The sequence below is a fragment of the Harpia harpyja genome, chromosome 19 (genome assembly GCF_026419915.1).
Source record: "Harpia harpyja isolate bHarHar1 chromosome 19, bHarHar1 primary haplotype, whole genome shotgun sequence".
NCBI lineage: Eukaryota > Metazoa > Chordata > Aves > Accipitriformes > Accipitridae > Harpia > Harpia harpyja.
The window spans coordinates 21,604,673-21,627,694 of record NC_068958.1 but is presented as its reverse complement, the minus strand read 5'-3'; the positions used below and the strand labels follow the sequence as shown (position 1 = coordinate 21,627,694).

The window sequence follows — 23,022 nt, the reverse complement described above, 5'->3', positions numbered from 1 at the left end:
CTAGGACCCGCGGACTACGCTCCCCAGAGAACCTTGCGAGGGGTGGGCGGGCAGAACCGTCCCATTGGTCGATGGTTCCCGAGGTCCGCTCGGGGATTGGCCGATTGCTAGCGAGCGCTCCGCGCCCCCGCGGGGCCGTGGGCGGAAGTGTGGGGTACGGCGGCCGCGGAGGCTCCGCGGCGGAGGGACTGGCGCGCTTCGCGTCCCGCCATGTAACGCGCCGCCGCCTTCCTCCTCCTCCTCCTCCTCCTCTGCACCGCTGCCCTTCGCTGCTCGCCCGGCTCCTCCCGCCCGGGATGGGGGCCCGGCGCCCGGCCCGCCGGGGGGGTGCCCGGCCATGAAGGGCGGCGGGGGAAGCCGCTTCCACCACCTGCCCGCCGCGAGGGGACCGCGACGCCCGGGGACCGGCGGGGCTCCTCCTCGGTGAGTGGGGGGGGGGGGGCGGCCCGGTGGCCGGGCAAAACGGGTTGGCTTCCGGGCCGGGGAACGAACGGGCTCTGTTCTGCGCGGGGGAGGGACCGGAGGGGACCCGGCGGGGGCTGAGGAGGCCCGGGGCCGGTGGTGGGGGCCGGGGGCGGCGGGGGCCGCAGCCGGGGCCGGTGGTCTCTGAGGGGAGCGGAGAGGAGGGGGGGCTGGGGGCATCGCCGGGATGTGGCAGCCTCGGCGGGGGGGCACGGGACGGTGGGAGTCGTGTGTCCCCCCCCCCGCCCCGGTGCTGGTGCGTGGCGGGGGGGGGGGGGGGGGGGGGGGTCGGTCGGTGGGTCTGCGGGGCTTCGCCTCTGTCGGGAAACCGGGAAACGAAAGCGGCGGCGAGGGCTTCGAAGGGCGGGCAGCCCGCCCCGGGGCTTCGGTCCCCGCTGTGCCCGGTTCCCCCCCCTCCGGCTCTGCACCGGAGACGCTTCTCACGCAGGGACGGGGGAGGGCGAAGCCGTCCCGGCGTGTGTGTGTGTTCGTGGTTTGATTTTTATTTTTTGGGGGGGGTTTGAGGAGGCGAGCTGTCCTCGGGAGGAGCGTCCTAGCGCAGGTTGTCGCCGCTCGGTGCTGGCTGCCTTGCCTCTCTTTCTCCGCTGGCAGAGGTTGGAGCCGGAGACTGGGATCAAGGGGTTGGTTTGGGGTTTTTTTTCTTCCCTTCCTGGCTCTGCTGCTATTTTTTTTTTTTTTTTTTAATGCTTGTGTACTCATCTCTCTGTGAAATGGGTGGATGCCTACCCACATCAATACATGAGTCCATGGAGAAAGTATGCAAATACATGCTGTTACACTTTTATTATTTTGTATGCATATATACATCCACACACATATATACGTGTACCTGTGTATTACTTCCACAACACTTACCTTATTTTCACAGACAAACATGTAATAATCCCCATTGTGCTGCTGCCTGGGGGGGTGGAATCCAGAGTTCTGGCTTCGGTGGTGTCGTTTTTAAGTAGCAGCTCCTGAGAAATACAGGAATTGCTTTGTAGGCGAGTGCTCTGTTCAGTGGGTGCAGAATCTAGTCATTAGCATTTCTTTATCTTCATCGTATTCAGAACAAACACGATCCCTGCACCAGGCGCAGCCTGCCTGACAAAGCTGCGTGTTCGTGATTTTTTTGTCGGCCTGTTTATTTTTAGGGTCTTAGCGCCTGTTTGTAGAGAATAGTTGTTCCATCGTCATAGCAACTAGGCTGAGTGTATTATAAACATTATTAAAGGAAACCTTTTCCATCTTAAATGAGACTTTCTTTTCACAATGAAGTTAGGATCAACATAAAACATTTAAGCTTTTGTTCAGGGTTTACTCCATAGCCTGATGTGGAGACCTGACCTCCTGTTCTTAAACGAGGATGCTTTTACTTTCAGCAGATGTATTGTGCCTATTGAAGCTAATTTAATCTGCTGTTGGTAAACATTCCCCTCAGCCCATTGTGGTGGCAGATAAGGAGGAAGCAAGTGTAATCTACTTAGAGAGGAGCTTCTGCGGAAATAAGTATTTCTATGGCTTACTCAGAAACAATCATATCAGTGTCAGAAACCAACCAAGGAACTGATCAAAGGCATTTCATTTTTTGAAGCTTACCGTTCTCTCTATTTGTCCTAAACCTTCTCATGTTCTCTTTGGTCTCGTGTCCTATAAAAGGAGGGGTAGAAAAGGGAGACTTTTTATCAAAGTACAGAAAAGCAGGGAGATGAGGTCTGCTGTCCATAAAACTAGGTACGCTGGGCTGTCAGTCCTCCTTAGCCAGGGGTGGAGGATCGGAATGATTGTAGCAGTGTATGTGGACTGTGCTTTGCAGTCCCCTTATTGGCCGTGTTCAAACAGGTTATAAACATTTTTAAGTGTCGGGGTGTGCTAGTCAAAACCACATTAGATAACAAAGCGGGCACCATTGTCTCTGTATCAAGATTCAAAAAAACCAAAAAGCTGTTTGGCTCATCTACTTCTACCAACTTGAGTCTTCAGCCATAAGTACGATGGGAATGCTGATGCCGCTGTTCTCCTTCGTGGCTTGTTTTCTGTTGCTTGTTTGCTAATACAGAAAGGTGGAGAAGACTAGAAAATACTTACTAAGAAAACAAAACACTTCTCAGATAGGAGTTGAAAAGCTGAAACAATTTGCTCCTAAAACCCAAAATATTTGCAAACGCCTTAATTTCAGGTGAAGTAACTTAATTTTTGAGCCAAGAACCCGAAACTTATTGCGATGTTTGTTTTGAGTAAATAAAACTGTCAAACTTGGAGTGGGATAAGGCAATGAAACCTCTGGAGTAGCTCTTATCATGAGGACATCCTCCAGCATTTCCTTCCAAGGAGCTTCCTGCCTTGATAACCATGGCTTCTCCTTCAGAACAAGCTGATTTTCCTGACTGGTTTGGAAACAGCGGTGCAGTGAATGCCAGAGCCAAGGGGAAGACAAGAATTTATTGGAGTCTAGGGTGGTTTTTTTCTTATTCTTGCCTGATTTCCATATTTATTAGAGAAGGTATAATTTGATTACTGCTTGGAAAGCTGCCAGGGTTTGGAGTTTTTTAATGGTGGTGTTGCAGATGTAGAAGTCTGCATCTCTATTTTAATTCCATGTAAATAGTAACTTTATTTTACGCGCATAACAGGCTTTTAACTGGTAATTCACCTGTCTTTGGGAAGTAAGCTAACAAAACAAGTGATAGTGACAGGAGTTAAAGTACTTTTACAATGCTCTGTGTGTTCTGGAAAAGGGCTAAATACCCTTACACACTTCCCACCACATCAGAGTATGTCAATAGCTAGATACTAGCACCCTGAAGAGACTGGTTTTTGGACAGTAGGTTTTTCACACGTTTTTGGACAGTAGGTTTTCACACAGCAGGCTCTTTCTAAAATGAATCAAAATTGATGAAATCCTAAGAGTACTAGTTCAGGTAAATTGCAATATTGAAAATATTTTATGAAAGGTTTATTAGTAATGGGATATTTTAAATGCTGTGCTAATGAAATTGTTGCTTCGTTGTGTGTTGATAACCACTTACTTAGATACTTCATCAGCAATGTTACACCTCTTTGTCCCTTTACTGAAATAAAAGGGATGGGGCAGCCATTTATTTATTTAGTTAGTTGCCCGGACAAAGACACTGAAAAACCTGATCTAACTTTGAAATTAACCCTGTTTTGAATGAGGAGTTGGGCCTGTGATCTCCAAAAATCTCCTTCAACCAAAGTTATTCAGTTGTTCATTTTCCTGGAACAACTATCAAGGCCTTGTGTCCACAGGCATATTGCACAATGCAGCAGGAGTTATTGTCTACAAATTCCTTCTGTTCACACACCATGGCCATCTTAAACTATTAAGAAACCACGGGAATAGTTTTGCACAGTAAGTCTAAACAGTTCAGCTTTGCTGCGCATGTGTGGAGTGCTCGTGTGTTGTATGCACAGCAAGTCCGGCTTTCCTGGAATTGTGTAAAGACTTAATTTGCTCGCCTGCTGAATGTCTGACTTGCACCATTAAGTGTGAGGTCCCCAAGACCATCTCTAAGTTACCGTTGCTGCCTTTTTTGGTTTTGGGTTTTTTTGTTTTTTTTTTTTAACAAAGTGTCTGTGATCTGAGAAGAGGTTTCTGTGTTGCCCGATGTGTTTACCTCTGCTCTTTGCTGCTTCCAAAGTCATCTTTTGAGATCTCACTTCTGTGTAAATACCTGGACAGCTCTAACCATGCCATTTAAATACATGGTAGCGACGATTTTGTCCTCACTCTGTAATGTCTGTGTGACATCCTTTGTTTCCTTTGCACCGTCCTTTGTTTCTCTGTGGGTTCTGACAAGGCTGTAGACCTGACAGCTTTATTTGGTCCATCTGCAGAAGTCATTAGGCTGCAGCAGATGCTTATAAGAGGCTGTTAGAACAAATTGAGGTGAAAGATTACTTGAGCTGTTCTTGGTGATGAGTCAAAGCGCAGGAAATCTGCCAGAAGACCTTGGAGGATGGGGGTTAGGGCAGGACCCCCCACCCCCCAGGTCCTGCCTCTGCTACCTTCTCAGGGCCTGGCTGTCTGCTGCTTTGCTGGGGCATAGCGAGGTCTCCCTCTCCTTTTTGAGCGCGAAGGGATGAACACCCGAGTGTGTTTTGCAACAGTAAGTACAGCTGCTGGCCACAGGAGAGACTGCCGTATGCCACTTCCTAAACTGTTCCTCCTGTCTGCTGTGCCACCCCGTGATTGCGCACTCTCCTTCCACAGAAGATGCAAAGCCTTGAGGCTCTGTAATCAAATGGATTGCGTGGAGCACGTTGTGGCGCAGGTGCACGAGGAGAAGTCACCGGAAAAGATGCTTATCTCCTGTCCTGGCTTTTTTTGTAAACTCAAGGCTTTATAAAGTCAAGGCCTCAAACAAAGCTACAGCAACCTCAAACGAAGCTGCAGCAGCATGAGAAAGCTCAAGTTTGCAGCGCTCGTATTTAGAGTACTGCAGCCAAATTCTGTCAGCTACTCAGTATACTTCAAGGGTCATCCGTAGGCGTCAGAGAAGATCTCAAGACAATAATTGTGCTCTATTTTAGCATACTCATTACAAAGTATAACTGCCCTCTGCCTCTAGCAACTATTTTTTCCTCGTACTCAAATGGTGCAGAAGTGGAAAGGCCGTCGTCATAAGCAGCAGTATTGCCTCTCTGCCTAATTCCCTCATTGTCTTTTCAAATGAGACCTTTTTCTTTCTCCATGGACTCTTATAAAGAAAATAACCTTCAGCAAAAAGATGGTTTGCAGTGGTGTGCTTGTAATTATTGGTGTATTCATGTTGAAGAAAAAGCAATCAAACTGCTAGGCTTTTTATGCTGATGGGGAGCTGTGCTAGGAGATTGATGCCTTTTCATGAAAGGAGACGTAGTTTTGAAAGAAGTTGAAATGCTGCTTACAAATGAGGAGAGAAGTAACATCTCACCATTGTTAGTGTAGAGTAGGAGTGGGACAGTGGGTTCCTGTCCTCATCCTGATTTCTTTAGTTTCTCTAACTAATGAGCCTGTGACATCTCTGAAGAGCGTGGGTTTTGCTGCGTGTCTGGATAAAAAGGACAAGAGGATCTTCTGAATTTCTTCCAGTGTCAGTGCAGGAGGGGGATGCTTTTGAGTACATGGCCCTGAAAATGGCTATGGTATGGGCAGGAGCCTCTCTAACAGCTGGTCCCCCCCATGCCAGGGCAGCTGATGATGTTCTGTAAAATGTGGGATAGCACAAGGAGCTTGAACTGCTGCTCAGTCCCTGTGGTTGCAAGGTAGAGCCTGATGAAAGGCATCAGCTGCCTTCTGCCCCAGGTGCTGAAGAAGGAAGAACCTTTTTAACATGTTAGTGGGTTCTTCTTAAACAAAGAGAGGTGCTCATCTCGCCTATACTAGTTTTAATTTTACATCTTGTGTGATTTTTTTTTCTTTGCTTTTTCCTGAAGAAGCAACAATTCTTTGATGTATTCTTACGCCGTATCAAAGCAACTTTAATAAAAAAGTTAAATGAGGTGTCTTGATTCATAATGCAACGTTGTCTCCCGTATATGTATTATACTTGCCTAGTTACAGCTTGCTCCTGGACTCTGAAGGGGCAAGATCCACCTGTGATCGTGTTGCTTTGACCAGTTTGGAGGGTTATTTTCTGGTCTTCTCTTTGTCTGTATATAATCTTCAGAAAAACTCTATACTCCCAGTTCTGTTGAGGTATCTCTCTGTTGTTTCCTGTAGGTGCATGCAATAAGTGTTTAATAAAGAGGGACAATTCCAAAGTGCTCTCTGTTCCTGTTCTATAACAGGCAAGGAGTAAGTAAAACTTCTCTACCCTGTTGTTAATGTGTCTAACATAAGACTTCTTAAAGCAGAGGGTGCTGAGGATATGCAATGTATCCTCCACATGATGGACGGAATCATGACAACCCTAAAGCCTGTAAATGCCAGAAACATCAGTAGTAACTTGATCAATCTAACACTCCAGCACAGACTGTAACTCTGCCCCTGGGAGAAGGATCCTTCCAGCTGAAAAGCTGCAGTGTTTGGGATTTAGGCAGCATGAACTCTTTTTTTTTTTTTTTTTTTTTTTTTTTATTTTGGTAAATGTTCCTCAGAACAACATAGCTCATCACTGGGAAAGGTGTTTTTTTTTTTTAAAAAAATCTTGTGTCTTCCATCATTTTGGTCATTCCATGAGTACTCTGTATTGCTGAACTTTGTGCTGTCAGAGTGCTGGTCTGTCAGCATTGTGCGTCTCCAATTCGATTCAAAACCAGCTGTGACCTAGGCAATAATGCTTGACTGCGGTAGAGGTTGGTGAGCTTTGAGGTAATGGCAAGGTACTTCTTACTAAAGGGAAGCAGCCCAATGAAATAATAGCATTTAAATTTTGCAATGAAATCTGCTTGGTTTTTTAGGAGGAGAAGAAAAAGCCTTTGCCGCTCTGAAATTCTGCTGCTAATCTAATTTCTACGTGATTGCCTCCCGTTGCATCAGTCAGCGCTATTTGGTGCAGTGCTGCTTATGGGTTTTGAAAGTGCTGTAGATAAATGTAGCGTGGGAATAATCACTCAACTTCATTTTTCCTGCTCTTTCTCTGTTAACAGATATCACTAGTATTGACAGCTCTGCAGAATGGTAGAATCAAGTCCTTATGCTACACAACACCCCATGCATGTGCATCACCCTGACAGGATAATGAGGCTCTGCGTGTGATGCTCCGCAGCGTGCACGTCCTCTGCGTTACCAGTAGGCAGATATGAAATGCAAACGTGAATATGGGTTGGAGGAGAAGTCCTGGAAGAGTTTTAATGTGGTTGCCTGGCCCCGAGTTCTCATACGGTTCAGCTGGCGTGCCATGGTGCAGTGTGGGAAGAGTCTCAAAGCACAGTGTTCAGCAGCTGATATTTTCTTCGAGTACTGAGCAATTAATTTGGGCAAGCGTGGAGTTGTATGCATATGGTAATTAGCAAGGAAAGCACCTTAGGCCAGCATAACAAGGTGGTGTGGGTGTCCTTCATTTTGAGATTGTTCCTTGTAATTGCAGCAATTTAACTGACTTGATCAATGTAACATCCCTGTGTAGTCGTGTAAGCGTGCCATTAGGCAGGTATTCTTAAAAATAGGTTAAATGCAATGGGCTGTGCCCAAAAAAGTACCTGCCCTAGGGCACCTTATTTAAATAAGAATGTGTAGTCCTGTGTAAACTGTCAGCAGTAATCCTTTTACAGGGCTGACTAAATTCTGAAGCTCTGACATGTAGACTGTTCTCTTCCTTATATAGGGCTGGATAAGTGCTGGGCAGTAACGAGATTGGAATAAAAGGCTTTGGTAACAAAGATGAACTGGCAGTCCCGACTGAATCTTAAACTTATCCCTGCGTATACATGGACTTCAAACGATATGGGTGTGGGTCCTGCTTGCTGAAGTTGGACTTGATGACTCTGTTTTGGAGCTTCTGCTTATGAATAGCATTTGGTCGCTTGGGCTGCAGATTCACCCAGATGGAAACCCCTGTACTCTTTAGGTTTGCCTTTATTGAGGTTTGACTGTGTGTGCGTGTGTGTGTGTGGGAAATCTAGCAGTTACGCATATTGAAACATTTTTAGTGTAATTCATCATGATGGTTCTTATTCCAGAGTTGCTGGGTTTGTTTTTATTTCACTGGAAGAAGTTTAAGCTGCATTAATAGAAGCCGTTCTGTTGTGGAATAAGATAATCCATATGGGATACTGAATGAATATAATTTTATCTGGTTTAATTCACAGTGCATCTTATACTTCCCTTGTGCAGACAGGATTATTAGTGTTCTGCTTAAAAGTATCTGTGGAAGCACTGTTTTGTGTAGTCAGATATGGTCAAGGAAAAACATCATCTCTACTGCCTTGTCTGTCCTTGATGAATTTACACATTGACAGCTTCAGTGCAAGACAACAATGCTGGAAGTGCATTAATCAACTGACAGATACTAGTCCTAGAAAGTCTCAGCCTAAATGACTGATGTAGGTAAGACATGGCAGGAATCAAGAGGAAAGCAAAGGCAGCATTTGGAATCATTTTATTTACTTTCGTGTTTACTCTCTTAGAAAAGACAGGGATGATATCTGGCAAATAAAGGAGACATGAAAGGTAGGAGATTGGGCATTGACTGAGAGGGCTGCTTACAAAGAGGCAGTAGAAATGTGAACTGAAGGAAGATTGAGTTGTTCTGCACTGGCATCTTCATGTAGCTTAAGCATTTACTTGATCTGCTCTGTTTTCTTAAAGATACTGAGGTTGGAGGTGGGTGCAGGTAAGGAAGGGAGGAGGCCAGTGGGTGGTTTGATTTTTACCTGGGTGCACCTGAGCTGTTTCTCATAAAGCAGCACAAGTCAGAGTGGGTGAACATGGAACAACTTAGAAAATTTTTTTTTTGGAGAGTGACTCATTGCAACTTACCCAAAGTGACCTGATTTAGTTAAATGAGTCTAAATATAACCCATGTGAAAAGTACTGACATGTGGGAGGAGACGGCAGCAGTTGGCTCTCAGCCTCTCTGTTCTGCAGGGAACATATTTCACGACTGGTGACTAATAATTTTTACTCTTGCTAGCTTTGGAAATAACACCTCTGCTCCATTACCCCCTTCTAGGGAGATGAAGAAAATGCGCTGTTCCTAGTCTGTTGCCTCTTATCTGCCTTTCTGAATTTCAGCTTACTGCTATGGACAGTGCTATCACCCTGTGGCAGTTCCTCCTCCAACTCCTCCAAGAGCCTCAGAACAAGAATATCATCTGTTGGACCTCCAACGACGGGGAGTTCAAACTGCTGCAGGCAGAGGAGGTGGCCAGACTCTGGGGAATCCGCAAGAACAAGCCCAGTATGAACTATGATAAACTCAGCCGTGCTCTCAGATACTATTATGTGAAGGTAACAAAGTCCGTAAATCCACCTTAAATCCTTATCCATCTTACCAGCTCCTGCCTAATGAGCTTTGTTTCCTTTTTCATTCTCTTCAAGGGGATAGGTGTCACTTCTGTCTCCCAGACTTAAGCAAGGTGTACTAGTTGATGTTTAGAGGGTTTTTTTCTTTTGTTTATCATTGTGCTGCATTTCCTCGCCACTGGTTACTTTATAAGGTTCTAGCTAGCTTTGTGCAAAATGTTACCTTCTTTGATTTATGTCCTCGCTAATACGAATCTGTCTTTGAACACTAATCACCTTTCCAAAAATATGTGCCCTTGTAAGGGTTAAAATCCTCAACACTCTTTAACACTCAACACTGTTTAAGCCACAGAATGATTATAATGATTGAGGTGGTGAATATTGCACCACCTTGAGATCTTTTCTGCAATTGTCTCTATGAAGGGGCTATCAAAATAAGGATTTTCAGTGAAGCAGCCCAAAGTATTTTTCTTTTTCTCCATGTATGCAGAATTGCACCTCTGATGTGGTCAGTGAGTTTAGTCCAGCAGAGTAAGATGCTACTCTTGTTTAGCTAATGCCTTCTAATAACTTGCGAGAGCCTTTCATTAGTGCACAGGCAGTGTCCAAAAAGCTGAACTAGAACCACAGTGTGGGAGTCTTACCTTCGTTTTAATCAGCCGTATATCCCACAACTGCTTATTGTGTGGGTGTACAAGATAAAAAATAAAATACAGTTTCTGAGGAACCTGTCAGTTTGTAGCAGGTGGTATGTTGCTTGGAGTTTATTATTGGGTAGCACAAATCTGACTTCATATTGAGAGGTCTCAGTAATAATAATTGTATGATAAATAAGAATCTTCTTGGGTCCAAACTGTGTGTGGCATTTCACTTAGGAGCAAAACAGGTTCGACATACGCTATTTTGTGGTATTGAAGTAGCTGATTAGCCTACATTCTGCTGACTAGTTCAGCTACTTATTTTCTTTTATTATCATCTTATTAAGAATAAAGGTGGTTTGATTTGAAGTATTAGCTCTCAATTCTGCTAAACCTGTAAGGTTTAATTCTGCAGGTTCTCCTGTTAGATTATACTTACTGAACCCAGGTCAGTAATCTTTTATGGGTGTAATGGGTATTTTTTTGTTTCTTAGCGGATCTTTTAAAATATGTTAAACAGCATTGCTTGGCAGTTTTTAAGGCTGTTGTGAGTATATTTAATGTCAGGTTAAGCTCGCCTGTTTTAGTGTTTTGTTTGCAAGCTCTGGAAATGATACTTCGGGAGCATAACTGAATTGCAACAATGCAGTGTATTTTTAAAAAAGAAAAAAGAAACAATTGATGAAAGATTACAGACTATCTAATTCCTTAGTCTATTTTAGGCAGTGTTTGTAGGAAGAAAATTAATCTGAAGAAGGTCTAAATATATATATCTTCTTACCCACAGAATATCATTAAAAAAGTGAACGGTAAGAAGTTTGTGTACAAGTTTGTTTCTTATCCGGAGATTTTAAATATGGATCCACTTGTTGTGGGCCGTATAGAAGGAGACCCTGAAATGACTGGTTTTGCGGAAGTTAGCAGTGCTGCAAAGGATGTGGAAAACTGTGGGAAGGAGAAGTCTCAGTCATGTGCTAAATCCTCCAGCCGTAATGACTATATCCACTCAGGCTTGTACTCCTCTTTTACTCTGAACTCCCTGAACTCTTCCAGCGTAAAACTCTTCAGGTCCATCAAGATTGAGAATCCAGCTGAGAAGCTGACAGAGAAGAAACCTGCTCAGGATCCAACACCCTCTGTCATCAAGTTTGTAACCATGCCCTCCAAAAAGCCTTCTTCTGTCCCCCTGGTCTCTACCACTTCAGCGGTCTCTGCCACTTCCACGGCTTCTGCCACTTCAACCGCATCCTCTCTTCCCATGGGATCGGAAGAAACTCTCCAGACCTTGGAGACGCTTGTTCTACCCAAGTTAACTGTCCCTGAAGCTCCAGCACCTTTGCCAAACTTAACCACCAGCTTCACCCCAACTCCACCCATATCCTCAGTTTCTCCCACTCTGCAAGTTCCTTCCACACCCCCGTCGCCGCCCCTGAGCTCTAATCCTGACCTGGACATTGACACGGACATAGAGTCCGTGGCTTCTCAGCAGCTGGAGCAGGCTCAGAGCCTTCAGCATCAATCCCCAGAGCCCAAAGAGCAGGATTCATCTGTGCTGGAGAAGGAATTTGCCAATCACCTCTCCAGATCGAAAAAACCCAAAGGGCTGGAGTTGGCTCCTACTCTCGTCATTACAGGCAGCGATCCAAGTCCACTGGGGATTCTGAGTCCTTCTCTCCCAACTGCTTCTCTTACTCCAGCACTTTTCTCTCAGGTAACCTAATTCCCTTCCTGGTTTTCTGTTTTTTTGGTTTGGTTTTTTTTTTTTTAGTAACAATAGTGGTTATGTTATATTTTAAAACCGTAAGGGAAGGCAAGTGGAAAATGAATAGTCAGTAGATCGTATTTGGAGTTCTGAAACTCAGGATGTCACTCCCATTTTTCTTATAAAACAGAAACTTTATTCATAATCGGTATTACTTCCACCCCAAAGTGTGCCCAAGTGGTATGTCAGCTGTACACGTCTGTACAGTATTAGCATGTGGAGGCAAAACGCAAGCCAGCACCAGCAGGATCCTTTGTAAATCTTGCCAGGGTGATATTATTTCAAAACCCCTAAACCCTGCCCTTATCCTTCAGGCTGATTCTGAAAATGCTTTAAAAATAGAGAACTACGGAGGTGTCTGTTTAGCAGCTTGCTTTTTCTTGATTTAGTAGCTGTTTACTTAAGACCAGAGTATTGTGACTTAACAGGAATAAGAACGGCTGCTTAATTTGGTGGTTATCTTTGTGTGGGAAAGGAAAGCTTTTATGCTGCATGGAAAATTTGGAAGAGAACTGATTCCAACTAGGGTGTTAAATTGTTCTGTACATATTTAATCTCTTTGCTTTAATAAATTGGAGTTAGCGTGAAACTGTAGGGAAGCTGATTGAAAACTGAAGTGGCTGAAGACAGGGGAAAAAATCAAGTGGAGTTGCTCTTTTGGCACCCTTCGAAGTGTTTGGCGGGTGAACCTGGAACATCCAGAATATTCAGAAGCTGGACGTGAATGTCTTTTATTGTGGCTTACGTTGTCGGTGTCACCCAGACCACGCGTGTGCCCACTGTCTGCTCTTTTTAAATTGATGGACTGAGTTTTCCAAAGTCACTTGCAGCTGCTGTATGCTGAACTGCAGGAGGAGCCGATTTGCTGTAGGTTACAGCGGGATTTGGCAGCTGTTGGGAGAAGAGGGCCAATTGCTCAGCAAGGGGAGGGAGAGCTGGATGATTGCTGCTGCTGTTGTGGGGTTTGAAGGGAGGAGGAGGAGGTGGGAGAAGGCGGAAGGAGGGAATGGGAGTTCCTGAAATTTGGACCCAGCCCTCCGCAGCTGTAGGAGCTGAGATTATTGCGGCTGGATTTACACACGCTATGTGTTACTCACAGCGCAGGTTTCACACAGCTGACTATCTTCATGTGTTTTGCAGACACCCATCTTGCTGACCCCGAGTCCCTTGCTCTCCAGTATTCACTTCTGGAGTACGCTAAGCCCAGTTGCTCCTCTCAGTCCTGCAAGGTTGCAAGGTGCTAATACACTCTTTCAGGTAAGTTCCAGCAAGTTTAGCCAATCTCTCTGTGCTTTTCAGTACCTTCCTCGGTAGACCTGCAGGAATCAGTTAGCCCAAATATCTGATGTAGAAACAAGATAGCGATCTTTCTGTTTTCTATCTCCTGTGTTAGCTTTTGAGAGCATTTAATTTTAGTGTTTACCCAGTTTTATTGAAGTCTATTGTAAATGTTGGTATTTCACAAATGTTTTAAATTAATAGCAGTCTGTGCTGTAGTTAGAGAGAGATTTGGGGGGGGGGGGGGTAGGTTTGTCCTTCCTGTAAAATTTGTCTCCCTGTAACTACTGGTTGAGATTTTCCTGGAAATAGAATTTTGCTACTGTATTGGTTGTTTTAATTGATTGTTAACAGTCTCTTCTGTTGAAAGACAGGAAGTAAATCTCACCACTAGTAAAAAGGAAGATTGTGTGTGTGATGTCTGTGGCGATATGTAGCACAGTTCTTTAAGATCTTTATGTTCTGCTGTCTTCTGTTGTTTGGAAATTCTCAGCTTCACAGTTTTTAATAAATATTTTTCTTTAATATATAAGAAAAAAGTCCCCTATATTTTAAAAAAAAAATCCTTTAGTTGTAATTACTCATGCTCTTCCTTCACCTTCCACTTTGGAACTGGAATAACCACATCTGTTGCCTGAGTCTGCTTAGGCAAAGGGTAAAATTTAACTAGTTGTCTTTTGGGTTCATATCTGTCATCTCCATGGAGATGAAGGAAGTAGCTTATATGTACCGTGAGGATAGGGAATAAACAAGTAGTTCTGAAAATGCGCTGGACATTTTTCTCTATAAATAGCTGATAATTAACTGAGGAACGAACAATTTAGACCACGGTTTCCCAACAACCTGTATTAAAGTCACTTACTAGTTCAGGACATAGGCAGTGCTCAGTGCAGAGGTTACAGACTGCGTCCTCCTGGTGACACTGGTTATAATAGCTAGATTGCTGCAGTCTGCAATGCAGTGGCATTTAAAAAGTAAATTACTTGGGAGAAGCCAAGGAGATTCTTTGAGCGTTTGGGGTTTTTTTCTTTATTGTGTTTTGGGGTTTTTTGTGTTTTGTTTTTGTTTTTGTTTTTTTCCTGGGGGAGCTTCTACATGCACCGATATGAGAGAGCCAGTAAATTAAACTGGCCTTTCCCTAATCGTTTTTTTTTTTGTCTCTTAGTTTCCATCAGTGCTGAACAGTCATGGCCCATTTACTCTGTCTGGACTGGATGGACCCTCTACCCCTGGCCCATTTTCCCCTGATCTACAGAAGACATAGCACATGAACTCAAGGAAAGGACGTATTGGCAAGCAAGGGAAAGATATGACACTTATATTTAACCATGTTTTTTAAATGAGCAATTTATAATTCCACAGAGATAATCAACAATCATAGTTTTTGCCATTCCCAGATAAAATGCCTTTTTTGCAAAATTCCCTTTTTTGAAGACCCAGGTTGGGAATGTATATGCAAACGCCTTAATAGGAGCTGAAGCTCCAGTCTCTTCTCTTCCCTCCTTGGTTTGGAAGACTTCACTATGGTTAAAGGGAGTTTCGGTTGGTGTTGCAGTAACTGAGTCTGCACTGATTGCAGTAAAACGGTATCAGAGAAGTCTTTTCTCTGTGACTCTTGGAAAAACCCTCTGTTCTTCTGCTTCCTGTGCTTGGCAAGAAGAAATCTAATCATGATCGAAGCTGGCATTCCAGGAAATGCTTGGGAAAGGGGTGTGTGCACTCAGCTTTGCCTTGGGGCCTGATAACTTCGGCAGCAACAAAACAGCCCGCGTCTTTTCTGCTGTAAAAACATCTTGTCTTTTTGCAGGGAGAAATTTTCAAGGAATATTCAATGATTGTGTTACTGAGATACGGACAATTTTTGAATGGCATTGTATGCTGACAGTCCAGCCCCTCGGAGAAGTGGTCTGGCTAGCTTCTGGATGCTTCCCTGCCCTCCCTTCGGTGAGGAGGCAAGGTGGAGACGAATGAGTGGTGGGATTAGTTCCTTTCAGTTCTCAGAAAGTTTTAATGCTGAAGTCCAAACATTTCTTGTGCCAGAGACCTGTTACAAAGCCTGTAATCTCACTGCTGGAAGATTAGCAGGGTGGTGGATTTTACATGCGGTTTTGAGAGCGTGTATTTGGTGAGGTTGCTGCCTGATGCTAGAGTTTCAGACCCAAACAGTGGGTGAGAACACTAACGTGTGAGCATTAACGTTACTGCTCTTTCCCCACAGTTGACGTGGAGAAGCTCCTCTTCTACCAGCTCTTATCTCAAGTTTTGCATTAGACCTATTGCTTTTTTTATTTGAGGAATCACTCGGACCCAAAATAAATTAGGCTCCGTGTGTACAGCTAGCTGAGAGGGGTACCACGGCGTAGCAACCTTACTGTAAATTTGCGCTTGCATTCCGTTTCTTTGTAGCCGTGTGTGTGGATTAATGCAAGAGTAGTTTACAGAGTCATTTGAAACACGGATGAAATGAAATTTGTAGTTAGATTTTTACAGCTCAGGAGGCCTTTTAAGAGAACTGAGCGATGTAAGAAGAGAAACTCTCCTCTCACGGCCCCTCAGAGGCTGCATGTCTTGGTCTGTTGGCGCTGGGCCATGTGCCCTTCCACTTTGGGCATCTGATGTCAGGCAGCAACTTCTGTTTGCTACTGTTTACATTGAGTTGGTGACGTAAGATAATCTTCTCCATAAAATACCCACTAGAAAACAGATGGAGACCATCTCTTTCCTTTGGCATCCTCACTGGCTGTCTTCAAAGTTTTAATATGCAGAGGAAGATTGTACCTTTACAGCAAGAGGAGCTGACAGCATATGCTGTATATATTGCACCTGTCTTATGGATAAGTGGTGAACTCGAGCTTTCCAGAGTTTTCCTTTTGCCACTTTTGCAGACTCTGCATTCACTTTAAAGCGTATGACAATACCCAAGACTTAATTTACTGCAGTGACGTTATCTTTCTAGACTCTAGCGTTGAAATATCTAAACCGCTTAGTATGTTCCTGACATGACACCCAAGACAGGTGGGTGTAATGGAGTTGCTTTTTGGGTATTGTTCATCCAGAAAGTCCCCTGCCTGGTGGGAGAAAAGGGTATGCCTTCTTCAGGTGGAGATAGCAGGGAGCGAGCTCATGTAGTGAACTGTCTTCCTGTTCAGTTACGTCAGAGGCATAATACTGCTTCGCATTTTAGACATCAGCAGATCCAGGATAAAGTTCCTGTGCCAGCGGCTCTTAAAATGACAATGTGCAATATTGACTTTTTTTTTTCTTTTTTTTTTTTTAAATGCAGAAAGAAAGCTGCAGTTCATAATTAAGAGCAGGCATCTGGAATTTTCTGGTTTGCATGATGGCTTATGAGTCTGCTTTAGCAAATATATATAGCTATATATAAATAGCAGCACTTTTAATGGTTGTTTTAGGTTGGCCAATTTTATGCCCACCAAGTGTGTGGACTTGAGAGCAACATTGCAGACTAGGATTAGAGTTTAAAAATAACTAATGAGCACTAAAGACTTGCAATTTAATTGCTTCCCTTTCCTTGTCCCCTATGGAGAAAAGCCAAGTTTATTTGTTTAAAAGTTGTGTATGTGCACACATGCACTTAATTATTTGTAAACTTCTATCACTTTCAGCATAGGTATGCAAGAAAACCAAATGCTAACATAGCTTGTCAGTTGTGCTTGGCCTGGTTTCATGCTCTTCTCCAAGTAGCTTCATAAGATTGCACTGCCATAGCTGGTTGATGAGATACACATTCACCTTTGGGAATACCTTCTTCAGAGAAAGTTAATGTGAAAATGCAGCCTGTATGTGTTGGTTTCAATCTGATAATATCCAACTTCCTGATAGCACTGAGGAGATGATTGCTTTTGCTTCTTAAGCACCTGCCTAGGAAAATAAAAGTCCTGTATAGGATTATAATCTCAGGAGGCAGTTGGGAAAGCAAGTTGAAAGGGAAGGGGAGGGGGGAGAGGAGCGGCTTGCTCGCCTTTTCTCCATTACAACTTTCAGGTCACTTAAGGTAATATTATCTTGTATATATGCTGCCTCATTAAACACACATTTACTAACAAGTATATAACTGCCAGCTTTTTTGGATCACATTCCTGACAGAGCCCAGTGTCGCCGTGACTTCTTGGAGCTTGGTGATGTGAATTGCTGGTACTCTACTAGCTCACTTCAGGAGCAGTTTGCAGCTCGTTGCAACTTGTTTTTAATGTAGTGTAGGGAAGGTGGGGGTTAATATAGGCTCTCTTTTAATTATCATGGTAGCAGTCTGTAATATGGGTATAGTACCGTGTTGGTTTAAAAAAAAAAAATAATGCAGCATTACAGAAACATTTTATTACAATTTGTGTTGCTGAAGTAGCCATGGTATTGTTGAATGCTTGATAATATTTGCATTGGTTAATTCATAGATGGTGGTAGAATTAGACTGGATGAGCATGGAAGCTGAACATCTGTCTTGCTTCTGGAAATCTCTTTTACGTGTCGCTGCTGCTGTATAATAGTACTGCAGAGTTAGAAAGCTTGCACTGCTGTTGCTATGTGTGCTATGTCTGGCTTTTTTTTGAGATCCTGAACTGTCAGGATGCCACTAGCAACACGTGCTGCTAGCAGAAACAATCCGTGGAAAGCAGAAATGTGTTAATAATACCCTACGGTTATAGAACCATACTTGTTCTGTCTTACCTGTTTTCAGAGAATGTGATCCTAGTAATGAGGGTGATGGAGGAAAGTTGTTTTAGTTTTTTTCTTAACAGCAGCTTAAGTCTAGATCCTTGTTTCAGAAATCGGTTTTCAGCAGTGATGGCTGAATGTAATTCCTATGCACTGTCTTTGGCACATTCAAGTTGCATTTTGCAATAGGTCAGGAAGTAATAAAATTCCTTGAATTTGAGAATTCATTGTTTTAACTTAGAGCATTCTAAGACTTCAGTATCCGTATACTTTGGTATAATGGAGCATGCATTATAATAAGAAAGGCTTTGGCTGTTCAGTGGTTTGTTTGGAATAATTTCTCCCTCTGATATGTTTTCAAACCTCAGATATCTAGCAAATAGATTCTTCTTTTTTATAGTGTTCATTTTAACCACAGTGAAGGCTGCTTATGTGCATATCTTCCTTTACACAGCTTTTCAAAATGCAGTGAGATGCATTAATGTCAAATTCCCTCATGACTTCAACTTCCATGCGAGAACTTCTGCAGGTTGAGATTGGGTGAAAGAGCCTTGTGCATTGATGCGGTTTCTCAGGTGAGCACAGGTGTGGAGTTCTGATCCATTTCTGTAGCATTTTTCTAGTGCTGAGGTCAGAACCTATAGTTCTGACAGTCTGTTGGCTACCCATGGTTTATTCATATATCTCTTAGTTACCTTTTGCTACTGTTTTATAGCATTTTTGTATGTACTCATGTTTTACTATACAATTTAACCTCTTCCATTTTTAATGCATATTTGTTTACAAGACACATCTCAGTGTTGTATCAAGAGGCTATCTTGGTATTGTCCGATATGAAAATAAACTACATCAGTAGTTAAGGAACATTGTCAAAGTTGACAGGTATTTTAAAACTTGATGTTTGAGTTTTGGGTGTCCATAACAATTTTGTTCTGTTTCGTTCCTTAGTTCTCCTGTGTAAAGAAGTACACGTACCTTCTGGCCTCTGAGGTCATGGGTATGGATAGTTTATTTTGTCTTAATAATCACGGAGCATGGTATTGCAAACAAACAGCCCAAGCCCCACAGGATCTTACACTTGGCAGATAAGTTGAAAATCCATTAGAATTGCAATTATGTTGCTTAGAAGCTATTCGGGATGTTTTAATGAGGTATAGTATGTCTTGCCTAAACAGGAATTTTTATGGTTTGATTTGAATTTAATTAAACAGTAATTGGCAATGGCTGCTGTTTAGTCTGAACAGTATTAGCAAATCTGCTTAATGTGGAAGCCTTTGGCCATTGTAATCAAGTAGAGTGGTGGTTAATATGTGACATGCTAAAGTTGATCTGCTGAAATCGGAGGCTGTCAGATGAAGATTAAAAGATAAAATGCAGTGACAGTTGTTTCACACAGTCCTTCAGGGCCATTACTGCAAAAGGCTTTGTCTTGGATCGACATCTGTGGTCACAGCATTCCACTTCGTTTGAGTGAGTATCATTTGAGTGTGTAGGAGCCCTTCCTAAAAGCCAATTCTGGACAGAGAAGAATTTTTGAAAATAGAACCAAATCTTTTCTCCATAGCCTGCTTTTAGTCATAAGGATACAACATAGGAGCTACAGAGTCGCAGTAATGGCAGTGCTGTTGTACTTCTGCAATCTGTGTTTATCATCAACAGACCTTGTAATGAAATTTCCTGACTGTCTTGGTGCCATCTAAAGCAGAAAGATTAAGCTTTGGTTTTGGCTGTCTAGTGGATCTTGAACTGAGGAATATTATTCTTGCCTTTGTACAAACAACAAACAAAAATAAGGGGGAATATGTCCACTGCAGAATGTTGGTTCTTTCTGGAGGATGCAGCTTTGCTGACCATAACCATGCTTTGCAAAAAAAAAAAAAAAAAAAGTGACCTGCAAGGTAAGAAAGCTGGGCAGGGCCCAATGTTTCTTCTTGAATGTGTATGCTAATGTATTTCCCTTTCGGGATAGCAAGATGTCTGCTTTGTATAAATTATTCTACAAAGAAAAAAAGTAAAACTGACTAGAATTTATTTTTGTTTACCCCCTCCCAAAGAACGTAGTAGAAGACTTTGACTGTGGAGCTGTTCCAGACATCTGATAAAAAGCATACTTTGAGAACTGAAAACTTGTTTTTAGATGCATCATTTAACTGAGACTGGAATAGCTTTCTTCATGCGAACATACGTGTGTACACATGCTCACTGCCTGAGAGGATGTGTGTTCATTATGTAGTCTGGCTTCCAGATCTGCATAAATAACGCTTACCTTGTACACTCAAAGCAAAAACTGCACTGTGCAGTTGCCACTTTTAAATGTTTTGCACATGCTGGTGAGGTTTTTTGGTTTGGGGTTTGTTTTTTTTTTTCAGTACTCAAATCAATTATACCACAGTGTGGACTAATTAGTTGCCAAAGGTTATTTTTAAATGCATCTTTGACATTGTTGTATGCCACATCTTCTAAAAAAAGTGTCTTAAATGTGTCTTTGAATAGTTTTATGTTCATGGAACAAAAGTTTGGACTTCTTTTTTTACTTAAAACACTTGCTTCTCTGTTGAGACCATGCGTTGCAGAAGGTTTTCATCTCAAAGTAGGGTTTTTGGCAGGGGGCGTAACAGGAAAATTATGAACCTTCGGAAAACAGGGGTCTTTTAATGGAGACACTGAATGAACTGTAAGCAGCGCGGTAAGGAGAGGGGAGGAGAGGTTGGAAGGCATTGTGTTCGGAGCCCATTTCAGTCCTTGAGCAGTACATGCAGCAGTGCTGTACTAATAACTGGAAGCTGTTCTGTTTTTTTTTGTTGCTGTTTGTTTGGGGTTATTTTTTTCTTCTGGTTTTTTTGAACACAGGAAGGCTTTGAGGATGGCCTCTGCATGGTTCCTAGTGTGTGCTGTGTGCTGGGGGGGTTACAATACCTGGGTTTGCTCTAGGCTCCTTGAGATGTGTTGTGTTTTTTTTGGCTAGCATGTCTTAAATCTTCAGGCTTTGAAACTGCTTTATAGAATTGTGTTGACTTTTTGTTCTGCTGTTGTTCAGTTGCACAGAGTTTTATATATATGATGTACTAGTTTTAACGTTAATTCTCTGTGAACAGGGTTGAGATTATTCATTGTAGTTTTAAAAAAAAAAAAAAAGTTGTATTCTAAATCTCCCTTTTAAAATCTTGTTTGTATTCTGTTGCAGTGTTACCAGATGGCCTTATGTACGTCACAGTGTTTTGTGATAAGTACAGTAGCACATTTAATGCTTATCTTCCCCCCCCCCTCTGTTTTTATAGCCGAGAAGTATATTCTTAATGGTAGAGATGAATAAATGGGAAAATTCTAGCAACATGTATGGTAAGGATAGTGGTTGTCTCCTCTGATGTGTATTAGGACAGCTGGAATTAATCTGGGACTGAAATGACTCTGAATAGGGATCGTTAACCAGCGTGAGACTTTGTCTTGGGAATTCTGAGAATCTTTGAGCCAGCTGATGGCAGATGTGAATCACATGCCAGAAGCTTGTAAATCAGAATAGATCTGTTGGCATCACTGCAACTGGTCTAACTTACACTGGCTGAGAATCTGGTCTTTGTCTATGGCTCAGACAGAGTCAGGGGAGGGAAGTTTAAGTTAAATTTTAGAGAACTTAAGCAACCTTATCAGCTGTGGTAATGTGTGACAGTTGTTCTGTTTATTTTTAAAGTGCACATCTGTTTTGGAAAGTGACTTTCTGATGCCTTTAGTGTTTACTCCTCAATTGAAATTTTAGGTTAAGCTGGGTTCTTTGCAAATTGGCAAGATGATGTCTGCAGTATTTTTTATACTACAGCAGCTCTGACATCTCTGCTTGGGGCAGACTGAGCAGACATTCATGTCAGTTAACTTACTCTTTAACTCAAATGGATTCTGTTTTACTTTCCTCTAATTGTAGTAGAACCATCAGTGGTAAAAATTACATTGAAAGCAGCAGAGATAGATAGCATTTTCAATTACTCTTTCCAGAACAGAATTGCATTTTTTTAATGTATATATATATAGTACCAAGTCAAGAGACAAAGCAAGTTATGTTATAGTGAGTGTCTTAACTTCCTACACTGGAGACTTTTTCTAGACACGGTCTTTTAGAGACAACTGTAATCTTACACCGCTTTGGTGCTCTCGTTACAGTTGGGTAAACTTGCCTGGGAGAGAATAGCTTCTCAGTCTAACTTTTTTTGAAAATAATACCTTATAATAAGAGTATCTTAATGCCATTGTGTTTTAAAAAAATAAATGCTGGTATGTAATGCAAGTACATAAATAGCCAAAGTTTTCAGTAATTGTTCAGTGTTACTAAATTTGCTTTTATTTAACCTTCCAAGATAACATATTAGGAAGACCTTCAGCGTGTTGATACAATATTGGAAAAAAGTCTGATCAACTTGATTATAGCAGATATGCAGTTATTTGAACACATTTCAGGTTTGAATATAATTTGGAGGCAAAGTTCTAAGATGCAAAACTTACTTTGGAGGAAGTGCACTGTAATGACACTTCAAAGTAACAAATGCTGCTTTTAGAGTGGCGTATTGGCAGTTGTTATTCAAACATAATGAAGGTCTTTCCTGAGAAATCAGGTGACTTTTCTATTGCTTCAGTTTTTGTGCAAAAAAAAAAAAAATCAATGTATTGCAATCTTTTTTAAAAATGGGGTGGGAATAGTTAAAAAAAACTATTTTATGTAAGAACTGACAGAGGGATTTGCTTTGTATAATGCAAGCTGGCTTTAAAAAAGCATTGTAGCAAATTATTCAAGTCAATCATATGTTAATAGTTATGTGCAACCAGACATGCAAAACAATTGTATTTTTTTAAATAAATATTTTTAACAAAGTTTCTGATCTTTTGACTGTTTTTTTTCAGTAGAGGAAATTGAAAGTTACAGCTGCAGGGCAGCTTGCTCTGTGATAATGAGGGAGTTCATCAGACCTTGAGCTAACCTGTCTGTTCACAGCAGCACAGGCTCTCTCCCATCTTGCTGGAATGCAGAGAGAGATGGAGTTGCCGTTGCTAGCTTTGTAGTGCTGCACAGTCTTTTTGCCAAATCAGGTACTATTCTCTTCTGGTGAATGTTTCCTTTGGTGAGTAGCTCCATTCTATAAATAGTGCTGATAGTGGAGATTTGAATTGTCAAATACACTTCTAACAAAAGAAATGTTATTCTGGCAGTAGCATTTAGCTACATGTTATCATTCTACAAGGACATAAGATACCTTTTTTTTTTTAAATAGCTGACAGTCCCTAGTGTGATATATGTGTAATCTGAGTAG

The 23,022-nt window shown here is 42.3% G+C and overlaps 2 protein-coding genes across 4 annotated transcripts; one reads left to right on the top strand and one right to left on the bottom strand.

Moving 5' to 3' along the window:
- Window positions 1–642, bottom strand: LOC128154248 (basic proline-rich protein-like). Its single transcript, XM_052814513.1, has one exon. The coding sequence runs from the start codon at window positions 640–642 to the stop codon at window positions 1–3; it is 642 nt and encodes a 213-aa protein (XP_052670473.1).
- On the top strand, window positions 160–22,585 carry ELK4 (ETS transcription factor ELK4). 3 transcript variants are annotated; one of them, XM_052814612.1, is made up of 7 exons: window positions 160–423; window positions 7,060–8,458; window positions 8,539–8,744; window positions 9,146–9,361; window positions 10,802–11,725; window positions 12,917–13,033; window positions 14,220–22,585. In XM_052814612.1, exons 4-7 carry the CDS (start codon window positions 9,155–9,157, stop codon window positions 14,316–14,318), a joined length of 1,347 nt encoding a protein of 448 aa, XP_052670572.1. In that variant the 5' UTR covers window positions 160–423; window positions 7,060–8,458; window positions 8,539–8,744; window positions 9,146–9,154; the 3' UTR covers window positions 14,319–22,585. The 3 variants fall into 3 exon arrangements, with proteins under 3 accessions (XP_052670572.1, XP_052670573.1, XP_052670571.1); XM_052814613.1 differs by lacking the exon at window positions 8,539–8,744 and having other exon boundaries at window positions 7,060–7,979; XM_052814611.1 differs by lacking the exons at window positions 7,060–8,458; window positions 8,539–8,744.
- Window positions 22,586–23,022: the final 437 nt, after the last annotated feature.